General features: G+C 37.7%; 2 protein-coding genes across 2 annotated transcripts; both read left to right on the top strand.

Annotated features, from left to right (window-relative positions):
- The first annotated feature begins 1,263 nt into the window (after positions 1 to 1,263).
- LOC137740643 (protein argonaute MEL1-like) lies at positions 1,264 to 1,683 on the top strand. The gene is made up of 2 exons (XM_068480479.1): positions 1,264 to 1,344; positions 1,450 to 1,683. Exons 1-2 carry the CDS (start codon positions 1,264 to 1,266, stop codon positions 1,681 to 1,683), a joined length of 315 nt encoding a protein of 104 aa, XP_068336580.1.
- Positions 1,684 to 9,927: 8,244 nt separating this feature from the next.
- On the top strand, positions 9,928 to 12,035 carry LOC137740642 (proline dehydrogenase 2, mitochondrial-like). The gene is made up of 4 exons (XM_068480478.1): positions 9,928 to 10,470; positions 10,912 to 11,557; positions 11,664 to 11,904; positions 11,996 to 12,035. Exons 1-4 carry the CDS (start codon positions 9,928 to 9,930, stop codon positions 12,033 to 12,035), a joined length of 1,470 nt encoding a protein of 489 aa, XP_068336579.1.
- Positions 12,036 to 12,632: the final 597 nt, after the last annotated feature.

The raw sequence follows: 12,632 nt of genomic DNA, 5'->3' as shown, positions 1-12,632 counted from the left end.
CATGTGTCACCTTACAATACTCTTCATTATGGTTCTAGGACATATATGCTTAATGTGTTTTTAAATTTTGGACTTGTTGGATACTCTTTTTGCATTTTATTATTCTTTTATCATCTTATCCATGAATTTCATACAAGTTTAATTTTTTGTAAGTGTCAATATGCACTTATTTACAAGATATACAAGAAATTTACTTAAATCCGCCTAGGCGCCCGCTTAGACCCCGCCTAGCATCCTAGGCGATAAGCGTCAGCCCGCTGCCCAATTAGCACCTAGCATTTTTTAGAACCTTGCAAAATTTAGTGAGTCAATAACAAGTTTGAATCATGCTTCCAATTAGAAAATAAACACACTTCGAAAAAGTAAAACTAACTAATCGAAAATGTCATTTATCCACATAACTTACGATCTATAAGAAGGCAATATCTTTGATTCTCAGACAACAATCTCAAGATTGATCAAGTGAAGCAGAATAAATAATTGTCTTCTTCCTATCTTTCTCTATCTTGATTTAACTTTTCAAGTTTCTCTTTGTGAGAAAAAATAGTGAGCATGAAACTACACTCATGGATATGAACAATCATTTTGGTAAGTTAATAAAAGGACTACGTGCATGGTGATGTATATTATCGCTGATTAAATTCTCAACAGTAAGTTTAGTCAGAGGGAAACACCATTCAACGCCACACAGCTCCCATTTCACTGACCCATTCATAATCTAAACCAACATCCCAACCCACGCATCCAATTTCTCAGATCCACATTCAAATATATAGCTTCCACCCTCACTCGTATCGAACCCCTCACCCCTCACTCTCTACAACTATTTAAAAAAACTGATATATGAATTCTCCCAAAATAAAATCAAAGGACAAAGCTGAAACGAGTACAAAAGTTGATGAAATACATGGGAAGTTAACAAATTGAACCAAGGATTAAAATGAAATCAAAGGACAAAGCTGAATCTGAATAATCCATAAAAAACAAAAGTAAATCTCGAATACTATAAAGACCATTATTGCATAACCAAAGTTACGAGGACGAATAATTGTATGATGATTGACCCCGAGAGTTTCTTTTTTGCTAATCTTTAATAAATGTACGATTATAAATAATAAAGTGGATGCATACAAATCAACACATATAATTAGAAAATTTTACATGAATAATTGCATAAAACAAGTAGAATAGGCTTTACAATTTACATAAGTAATTGAAGGGCACAATAATATACATAAAAAGGTGACATTTCTTTTACAAAATATGAGGTGCAATCATCATGTCCGGTATGATGAGAACAACCCCAGATGCATTGCAGATGCTAACGAACAACCTATGCTACATGTAAGCAGACATTGATTTCAATTTTTACTCTGGCTTTTGCACTTGTACAATGCCAATTTGCAGATAACATATTGTTTGCTAACTTTCTAATCGTATGTTTTTCAGGTATGCAAGGTGCACTCGCTCAGTTTCCATTGGTACGCACTTGAGTGGGATTCGTGCATCTGTTCTGAAATTGTTTTTTTCCAGATTCCTCCTGCATACTATGCTCATTTGGCTGCCTTCCATGCAAGATACTACATTAAGGGCGAGTATTCAGATAGAGGTTCTATTACTGGATCTACAGCTGCGGGTGCTGGTGGTACTGGTGTGCGCTTCCGTGCCCTTCCCCCTTCCTGAGATCAAGGAAACTGTGAAAGTAGTTATCCTCATGTGTGCCCTGGTTTGCAATTGATGGTTTTGGTTGTTTGGGGTTGCTACTCGTGTGTAGAGAGAGGTCGAAAACAGCTTCTATGGAATCGCTGCTGCTATTACTGCGACTCTGTAGGAACTCCTTCACGATTTTCTGTCAAGTCAAATGGATATTGAATTTAGAACCAAAAAAATTGATACTGATTACATCTACTTTTAAAACTACGGGAAATGAAAAATAAAAATGTCAAAAATATATGTTAGTTAGCTTCAATATCAGATCCAGTGTTCACACCGTTTGAAAAACAATAAACCAGCAATTATCGGAAAATGATCAAACACTAAAGCCTTAAATAGAGGGATGTTTAGGATAATTACCTCTGGTAAATCAGCGATTCGATTGGTTGTAGTGAGAGCCATCAGAAGCTCTTCATCATCGTCTTCCTCTTCACCTTTTGTTTCTGAGGCTATGGATGATGATCTCCAACACATCGGACATCCACCAAAAACGCGCCGTGAGAGCTACAGCTTCTCTTTGAGTGTTTGTCCACAGCAGCCTCTTCAGTGAGTTTTTATAATAACAGAAGAAGATTCGAGAATTTCTATCGTTAGGGTTAGGTTAGATGATTTGATCTTATCTCGTCTTGCCTGTCTAGATTTATTTTCATTTTTTTCTTTTTCTTTTCACAAAAGTCGGATACAATAAATATTTAGGATTTGTGTTTGTCGTTAGTAGTAATTGTTAGGGTCCCTTGTTGTGATTGATAAGTTTTGCAAGCGGTAAATGTTATGGACTATGATTTTTTTCCCTCCTCTTCCCATCCCCTTTCATCTCTTTCTCTTACATTCTTTATTTTGTCTTTCTCTTTCTATAAAAAATTAACATAAGATGTTGACGTGGCTTAACCGTGACAGTTCAAATAGGAGGGAAGGGAAAAAAACAAAAAAAGGGGAGAGAATCCTACTCCAAATGTTATTTTGTTTTTGGCCAAAAGTAATTTTTTCTATATTGCGCACATATGTGACACTGTATTTTACACAACTATTGAATCAAGTTTTTGTGAGGGCCACTCCGTATTTTATTTCATCGATCAGACCTGTCTTTTCCTTAGTTCTTTCTTCAAAGCTCATATCTATAAAAAGTCACTCAAATCCGAAACTATATAACCGTTAGATTAAGTGTTTAGTACTGTTTCTTTGTAAAATTGTATTCGTCATTTTTATTCACTACAAATGAATTTTTTAATGGTTTTTTATTTGTCTATTTTTTTGTAATGATGATCTATGAACGATGTTTAAAAATAGACAGTTTGAATCTCCAAAATACATTATGGGAGTGGGCTGCACCCAAAACTTCTGTCAAAATTTATGTAAAAAAAAGTGCTGCCACGGATATGCACCATATTGACTTGGGGTTATATCAAATATTTATCTATTTTTGCAACTGGTGGATTGCCTCGTTTGTTGAAATTTTTTATCCAACTCATTACACCCGGATTTAAAACCCTTTTTTCTTAGTGTAGAACAATGTAAGATATCATTTCTAAAAATTAGCTTTAAAAGTGATTATTTCTGTTATCAGGGCTAAATCATTGTATAAGCTTTGAGTAGCCCTAGCCCCCATTTGTTGCCATTTCCTATCACGAATCGGTGCTCCCACACATGGCATTCTTGTAATCTCAACAAGAGAACTACCAGTGTTTTGCTTGTAAAAACTATCAGGTGGCGGCACCTATCTCCAAACTCTCTTTGAATGCCAGCTGACTGTCATTATTATGTGTTCTAAATTTAGTGTACAATTTCGTGGCACTTGCAAGGACAACAGTAGATTTCTAGTGTGGATATCCATGCAAACAAATAAATGATAATGGTTTGGGTACTGATTCCTTAATGTATAATAAAAACTTTAAATTGATGCATAGTTTGAATACAGTTCTCTTTTTCTTTTTTTTTTCGCAATTCTATAGAAAATGATAATGCTAGGACTATGGGTGCATGTATATGAATGCTTTTTTTAGAAAGTTAATGAAGGCACTACGAGCATGGTTAGATACGTTTCCGCATATTAAAAGACCTAGTGCAAACTTTGATTCCAACTAGGAAAAATTTGGCGCGCTCATTCTCAATACGGCTAAGACTGTAATTAGATGCAAGATTACTGATTCTCTAGAAAGAAACAAACTTCAAGAAAAAAAAACTATTCTGAAGGAAAAAAAAAAAAAAAACTTCTCTAGAAACCACATACAAGCTAAGCCTGTAATTAGAAGCAAGATCACTGATTCTCTTACCACATTCTTAATATCGAGCAAATGAAGTAAAAGTATTACCTTGTTTATATCTCTTTATGTTGAAGTTAGTTCCGTCAAACTTATCATGATTCTCTCCGTGAGAAGATATAGTAGAGATCACCATCATGAGTTACACAATTACCCTTATCACTAGTGAAGGGAAAAACTTTTATTCGAAAGGAAAATAAAATTTGGGGTGCTCACAACAAGTTTTAATCATCCAATTTGAAAAGAAACAAACTCCAAGAAAAAAATAGCAGATGAGAGATTGTTGGAAGTTTCTTCAATTGTGGGTGTATACCTGGGTAAATCTTTTAAGGGTACCTCAAATTGCAAAGGAATTAACAAATAGAATAAAGAATGAAAATAAAATCTAAGGACAATACAGTTTCTTTCTTGACCGCAAATTTCAGAACTTCAATTCAGTTATAATTCAGAAAATTTACAAAAATAATAGTTACATGAACAAGTCAGAAGGTTTTCCAATTTACACTGGGACATGCATAATTAATTCAAGGCCACACAAATATACACAAAAAGGGTCAAGAAGTCATGACTCCGGTGAACTCATTCCTTTATTTTTAGCTCTCCACATGTATATCTAGCTATCTAGGCTATATCGTATGTTCTACTTTTGTTCTACATATATCGGTCAACTTTCACGCTGCTCCGACTCTACTGGTGGTGCACAGTCTCAAGACTGGCCTGAAATTACCAAGCATGTTGGCTTGGTCTGTGCTCAAACGCACCGACAGGAGCTCATCCAGGATCTGCTCAAAATATGGCAGGATCCAGGAACAATGTTTGGCCATCATTTTCCGTCAAGTCAAATTGATATTGAATAATTTAGAACGAAAAGAAAATGATACTGATTTGGGTAATCAATCTGGTAAGGAATATAGAAGATAAAAATGGGAAAAATAAATTTCAAAAGTGCTCATTAGCTAGCTAGTTCAATATCAGATCTAGTGACCAAACCCTTTGGAAAACAGTAAACTAGCTAAATTGAAAATGATCAAACCCTAAGGGATCAATTAGAGGGATAATTACCTCTTGCAAATCATTGATTTGATTGGTGATGGTGAGAGCCATCAAAATCTGATCATCGTTATCGCTTCCCCTTGACCTGAGGCCATGGATGATGATCTCCTCCTACACATACCCCTACTAAACAGGCCCAAAGAGCTAATCCTTCTATTGAATGTATAGTGACAATGGAGGACTCGAGAAGAGATGGTAGCTAAGGTTAGGTTTTAGGGATTGATCTTATCTAGTCCAGATCATTCTCGTGTATCTCGCTGACGTGTGCCTAAGACTTTTGAAAGATGAATGGACAATGTTCATGGGCACGTATCTTTAAGCTTAAAACCTCAGTGCAAACTTTGATTCAAAACTGACAAAATTTAGTTAATAAATAACAAGCCATGCTTCTGATTATAAAAGAAACACACTTCGAAAAAACAAAACTAATCGAAAATGTCACTTATTCACATAACTTACGATCTATAAGGAGGCAACATCTTTGATTTTCTAACAACAATCTCAAGATTTCATCGGATGTTTCGTTCTCTGCGCAACAAAATTCAAATTTTTATCGCACAATATCTTTTTTTACAACCTTTGCAAGACAAAATATTCGTCGCTTAAACGTCTGTTAAATGTTGTAGCGCCCACCTTTCTTTCCCTTCTACCCTTCTGTCCCCACTTTATCCAGCACCCATCGCTGCAGCAGGAGCACAGATGTGGAAGATGTTGGACTTGTTCGACATAAATCAACATTAACATGGTCTACTACATGTAATAGGAATGTATCATTAGAGAATAATATATATTGTGATTTGGTTACCCAAAGATGTTAATCCTATATTGTGAGTCTTATATAGGAAATAGGATTGATGTAATCCTTATACGATTATGATTATGATATATTACTTGGAGGTCAAGAAAGTAGATTTAGTGTTTCCTTTATGGAAGGAACTTTAAGTCTTTTGACCTATATAAATACTAGTCCCTATGAACCCTAAAACACACGAGATAAAGCTTTCCATTGAACACAGTGTTAAAGTTAGGAATTCATAGAAGGCCTTGTGTTTTCCTCTTGGTGCAAACTGTCTCCATGGCCGCTGCAGAAGCTATATCAGGTTAGGGTTTCATTGTGTTCACGTATTCATAAGCATGCATGTAGTGTTTTAGTTATATAACCTTAAGGAGATAACAATTGGTATCAGAGCTCTCGGTTATATAGTTAAAACCTGTAATTACAGTCACAATCATGCATATATATAATCTGCCGAATGTGTGGTGCATGAGTACCTATAAAATCTGCGTGATCAGTATATATATTACTTAGTTAAATCATATATTCAAGCCCTAGCAATTTATCATGAAATATCTGAGTAATATAATCAAGTTACTGTCGACACTTGCATTTAAAATCATAACGTGGATGCAGTTCATCTGCCTATAGGTGTTAATCGTGTTTTCATGGTTAGACTTTAAATGGAATAACGTGATATATGCATTATACCAGATATGGTATTTCCATCTGCTCATAAATGTTAGAAACAACCATGAAAGTAACTGATATAATGCATATGTTAGTGTTAGAAGCGTTTTAATTCATCAGCTCATAAATGTTGAATTAATCTTGTCTTATGAAGTTTAGTGGGATGTTTAATTTTAAAGTATGCATGTTGTTCATTTAGTTATGAATGCTGTGAACACAGTTCAAACCTTAAGTGGTACAAACTACAAAAAGTTGAAGCAAGACTTAGACATATGTCTGGGGTTAATGGATTTTGACATAGCTATCAGGGAAGACTCTCCTCCAGAACCTGCTGGAGATGCAACTGTTGATATTAAGGCCAAGTGCAAAAGGTGGTTGAAAGCAAATCGTATTGGTCTTTGGGTGATGAAAAAGTCGATGTCTGACACAGTAAGCGGAGGAATACCATATTTTGAGAATGCAAAGGAGTATCTGACCTTGATCCATGAGAAATTCAAGGAATTAGACAAAGCTGAAACAGGTAATGTCATGAATGATCTTATGTCAACAAAATATAATGGTATGGGATGTGTGAGAGAGCATATACTGGAGCTGCTAGACATTGGTGCAAAACTGAATGCACTGGATGTTCCCATGAGTGATGCATTCTTGGTTCATGTAGCACTTAATTCATTACCTAATGAATACTCACAATTGAAGAGCACATATAATGCACAGAAAGAGAAGTGGAGTTTAAATGAATTAATTGCCATATGTGTGCATGAAGAACAACACATTAGGTCTGAGATAATTGAGAAGAAGGTCAACATGGTGACTGAGTTCAAGAACAATGTTCAGAAGCCCGAAAGTGGGAAGGATACATCAAAGCTTGGAGTGAATAAGAACTCCAAGAGCATCAAAGGGAAGTGTTTCTTCTGCAAGAAACCTGACCACATGAAGAGAAACTGTCAGAAGTATAAGAAGTGGCTCGAAAGTGGCAAGGGAAAAGATAATATTGCAATTTATAAAGGTGAAGTTTTAGTTTGTTTTGAAACAAATAACACTGAATTTGCTAGAAATTCATGGTGGGTTGATAGTGGTGCTTCAATACATGTGACAAATTCTTTGTAGGGCTTCATAAACAAGAGGGTGCCAAGAAAGGATGAAATCTCAATGATCGTGGGAACTGGAGACAAAGCTGCTGTGAAGTTCATTGGAACAGTTAGAATTAAGCTAGAGTCTAGTTTTATTTTGGAATTACAAGATGTCTGTTATGTACCTTCAATTAGAAGGAACGTAGTGTCAGTTAGTCAGCTTGTTAAGAAAAATTTCGAGTTATCAATAAATGACAGTGGCTTCATTATTTGCCAAGATTTGCAAGTTATTGGAAATGGTTTTCATATTGGTGGCATGTTGCAACTTAATTCCAAAGAACCTTGTTACATGGCTAATATGGTTGGACAGAAAAGACTTAATCAAAGTGAAACATTGTCCACTCTTTGGCACAAAAGATTGGGTCACATTTCGACTGAGAGGGTTAAGACTCTGAGCAAAACTGGTATATTGTCAGAGTTAGAATTAGACCATCTTGTCACATGTATTGAATGCATAAAAGGAAAAATGGTTAACTCACACAAAAAGGATGCAACCAGAAGCACTAATCTCCTTGAACTTGTGCACATCCATATGTGGACCCTTCCCCACTCTAACATATGATGGTTATAAGTATTTTATAACTTTCATAGATGACTTCGCGAGGTATTGTCACTTATATTTGCTATCTGAAAAATCAAGTGCACTTATGGCTTTTTAAATCTACAAGGCTGAGGTAGAGAAATAGTTAGAGAAAAGAATTAAGGTGGTGAGATCTGACAAAGGGGATGAATACTATGGGAGATATATTGAGCATGGCAGGAACCCTAGACCCTTTGCACTTTACTTACAAAATGAGGGGATAATGGCTCAGTACACGAATCCTGGTACTCCACAACAAAACGGAGTATCAGAAAGGAAGAATCACACATTAAAAGGCATGGTAAGAAGCATGATGAGTGCAACAAAATTACCAGTGTATTTGTGGGGTGATGCTATTAAGACTGCAAACTACATATCCAATAGAGTCCCCAACAAATCTGTAACTACAACACCTTCTGAATTGTGGTTAGTGTTTTCCATTATGGAAGGAACTTCAAGTCTTTTGACCTATATAAATACTGGTCCCTATGAACCCTAAAACACACGAGATAAAGCTTTCCATTGAGCAGTGTTAAAGCTGAATTCATAGAAGACCCTGTGTTTTCCTCTTGGTGCAAACCGTCTCCATGGCCGCTGCAGGAGCTACATCAGGTTAGGGTTTCATTGTGTTCACGTAGTCATAATCATGCATGCAGTGTTTTAGTTATATAACCTTAAGGAGATAACAGAAGATGCATTAATTAAGACCAGCTAGCGTCCTCTGCCCTTGCCTTCTCAGTGTTTTCTACTTTTCACACTGCCATAGAGGAAGACAGTATCCTCCCTCCCAACTCGTAGACTGCTTGCCCAACTCATGGTCTCTAGCATTTTCCAAACCACAAGAAGTTGCCACCGTCAATTTAATATTTTGATCCGGAGATTCATTCGAATGAACAACGTACTGTTGCTGCACACTCCTTTTAGATAACTTGGCACTCAAATTCTCTTTTTCTCCACAGCTCTTTCAGCAACATCTCATGCATGCTGTTTTATCTTGCTGGGAGGTTGTATCTATGAGCTCCTCACTTGGCCGGCTACCACTTTCCCAAGCTCCGTACTTTTCTGCATCTTTGTATCTCAAGCCCGCCGTATCATTGAGGTCAGAGGTCCTCCCCCGACCTCCTCGGACTTCCCGTATGCGCTCTTCCACCCTCAAACTTCGAGTGTAAAAGTAGGCCTCTTCATCTTCTGACTGACAAGGTCAGTCGCACTTATCTTTCTAAACCCTAATTTTTCGTAAAAAAACAAGGATCCTATTTTTCATGTGAGAAAAATTCTACCAAAAGAACCAAAGCAAAAATCATTCCACTTAAATAGTAAATTCGAATCCGTGGAGCCATGTCGTGTCAACACCCCGCAAAAACACACCGCACATCCTACGTCTCTTGTTTCTGGAGGTTCTTCCATCTAACATCATTATCCACTACGACACGGATGAGTCAGCATGCATGCAGTGCCAATAAGCACGAAGGAATGAACCAATCAAATCCTTTGTACCAGGACAATTGTCAACCTTAATCAGTTTAACCAACGTTAATTTTTACTAAGCAGCTAGTATTTTACCGAATCACCGCCCTGTAAAAACTCTGAAACTGCCTATATAAGTAACTGTAACATTTCTAACAACATCACAACAAATAGTAAAGAACTTTTCGTATAGAGTGAGAGAGAGAGAGAGCGCGCTAGCTAGAGAGAGAATTACTCAAGACAACCACCCACCATTGAATGGCGCCAAACCGAGTGATCCCGGCAGCGTCAAAACTCCTGAAAGCTATCAAGCCACTCAACTCCGCCTCCACCACTACAGTCTCTGCCATATCCCCGCCAATCGGCTTTCCCGAAAAAACACCACAAGCCATCACCACCGGGGACACCACCGCCACTAGCCTTTCCAATTTCGATGACGCAGATAAGCTGTTTGCATCCGTCTCCACATCACATCTGTTGAGGACGGCACTGAACCTTCACATGGTAGCTATGGAGCCAATGGTGGACACTGGAATGTGGATCATGCGGTCCAGGCTCATGCAGACTCCCTTAATCAAGGACGTGATCTTGGAGATCATACGGTCCACAATTTACGACCATTTCTGTGCTGGCGAGAATCCCGTGGCCACCAGAAAGTCGGTGCTGGAGCTGAACGAGGCGGGGCTGAGAGGGATGCTGGTTTACGCTCTGGAGCATGCTGGCGACAACGAGGCATGTGACCGGAACTTGCAAGGTTTCGTGGACACCGTTGAGTCCGCCAAATCCCTGCCACCTTCTTCGGTAACTAGTTTTTCTCATCACCCAAAGCATTATTCCATTTATTGACTTTTCTCTTTGATCTTGTCAAAATTTGGCTTCATTTCTAATGTTTGCATTTAAAATGTTTATTTCTTTCAAAAAGCAATTTCATTAACCAAATATATTGATCGCATCACTGATATTACATTTATAATAAACGTGACATGGCCCTGCTTAGCATATCTACTAATTAACCACATTAATGTCACTCAACTACGTTGATGCATTAATTTCATTCCATATTGATTAAAGAGATGAGATGAGACGATACAATCAGTACTACTAAAGTTTGGTGTGATATTAGAAATATGTAGTCAGAGAACAACGTGAGATCGGAGAAGATTAAAACACAAAATCTTGTCGTTTAAGTGAGATTGTTTAGACTTATCATGTGATCAAGCGCTGACTCCATGCAACTAACAGGTGAGCTTTATAATTTTGAAAATCACTGCAATTTGTCCGATGAATCTACTTCAACGAGTGAGTGACTTGTTAAGATGGCAACAACAAGATCCTTCTTTTAATCTCCCATGGAAGCGCGATTCATTTCCCATTTTCTCCGAATCAAGCCCTGTCTACCACACCCTTATAAAGCCGGAGCTTTTAACTCCTGACGAAGAGCGTGATCTCGAATTAGTCCACCAGAGACTACTGAAATTATCCCGAAAGTGTGTGGAAGCCAATGTCCCTTTATCGATTGATGCAGAGTACACCTCGATTCAACCCGCCATCGATTACTTGACCTACTCCTCTGCAATCATATATAACAAAGATGACAACCCGATTGTTTACGGGACAATCCAAGCTTACCTGAAAGATGCAAGGGAAAGATTGTTGCTGGCAACAAAGGTTGCAGATAAGGTGGGTGTTCCCATGGGGTTCAAAGTGGTGAGGGGAGCTTATATGTCGAGTGAAGGAAAATTAGCTTCTTCCTTGGGCTATAAGTCTCCTATCCATGATTGCATTGAGGACACACATGCGTGCTACAATGACTGCGCTTCGTTCATGCTTGAGAGGATTGCTAATGGCTCTGACGCCGTTGTTCTTGCAACCCATAATGTTGAATCAGGTAACGAACTTGAAAAACTTAATAGTTAAAACTTTTAGGGAAAGGCTACTGCACTGTTATGAATTTTGCACAAGTAATATGTCTGACGTAAAATGTTGAATGTTAGGGAGACTAGCAATGGCAAAAGCACACGAAATTGGGGTCGGGAAGGTGCATCAGAAGCTTGAATTTGCACAATTGTACGGAATGGCAGAATCGCTTTCCTTTGGTCTGAAAAATGCAGGGTTTCAAGTGAGCAAGTATATGCCATTTGGACCGATACAGTTGGTGCTGCCTTACCTTCTAAGGAGGGCTGAAGAGAACAGGGGACTCTTATCTGCTTCATCTCTGGACAGACAACTAACAAGGTAAAATTAAATTTCGACAAAATCTTTTGAATACGCAGCATAAAAGGTCAGTTTTATTCAAATCTGGTTTGAAATTTTCATTTGAATACAGGGAGGAGCTGATGAGGAGACTCAAAACAGCAATCTTCTAATGCAAAATTGACAGCTTTGTGCAACAGCAAGCTTGTAATTCAAACGTGCATATAGGAATTAGGAAATCTGGGGTTCTGTTTTCCTCATTTCATTAGATTGTACTACAGGGCAACAAATCCATATTTGCTTCCTTGCTCTACTTCCATGGTGATTCACCACAAGGGCCTGCACCATATTGACCAAGTTCTAAATCATGTTGTTTCCTTCAGCAAAAGGAATATGAATAAATTTTTTATGTTGCTTCCAAATTGCTCAAATCTACTTGCAATAAGGATGATGTTTGATTGACTAGGAGGAGCAACTAAATTGGAACTTGGGTAGGCTGCCCACATAGGGCAGTTACCCTCCTTTGCACGGGTGGGAGCAGAATGGAGTCAGGCAAAACCAAAATATATGAGGTCCCTTAACTTTTCTCAGAGTGGTCAGAAGCTCAACCTTGACTTGTATTCCCAAATACTTGCAATCAAAGACATAGGAGTGGCTTGTGGAGGTTATCAACATTCTCGATCAGCATGTGGTTTGCGTGGGCGGTGAGGTCTGAAGTTTCCAAACCATAAAACTATTCATCTATTTATATTTTATTTTATTGTCCATAA

Source organism: Pyrus communis, chromosome 7, assembly GCF_963583255.1.
Source record: "Pyrus communis chromosome 7, drPyrComm1.1, whole genome shotgun sequence".
Classification (NCBI taxonomy): Eukaryota; Viridiplantae; Streptophyta; class Magnoliopsida; order Rosales; family Rosaceae; genus Pyrus; species Pyrus communis.
Note: the sequence above shows the minus strand (reverse complement) of the source record. Positions and strands in the feature narration are given on the sequence as shown.

Excerpts from the sequence above, each read along its gene's own strand:
- LOC137740643 (XM_068480479.1), top strand. The coding sequence starts at position 1,264 with ATGAGGTGCAATCATCATGTCCGGTATGATGAGAACAACCCCAGATGC. Across the intron at positions 1,345-1,449 it reads ACGAACAACCTATGCTACAT|GTATGCAAGGTGCACTCGCT; the intron begins GTAAGCAGACAT and ends TATGTTTTTCAG.
- LOC137740642 (XM_068480478.1), top strand. The coding sequence starts at position 9,928 with ATGGCGCCAAACCGAGTGATCCCGGCAGCGTCAAAACTCCTGAAAGCT. Across the intron at positions 11,558-11,663 it reads AACCCATAATGTTGAATCAG|GGAGACTAGCAATGGCAAAA; the intron begins GTAACGAACTTG and ends GTTGAATGTTAG. Across the intron at positions 11,905-11,995 it reads CTGGACAGACAACTAACAAG|GGAGGAGCTGATGAGGAGAC; the intron begins GTAAAATTAAAT and ends ATTTGAATACAG.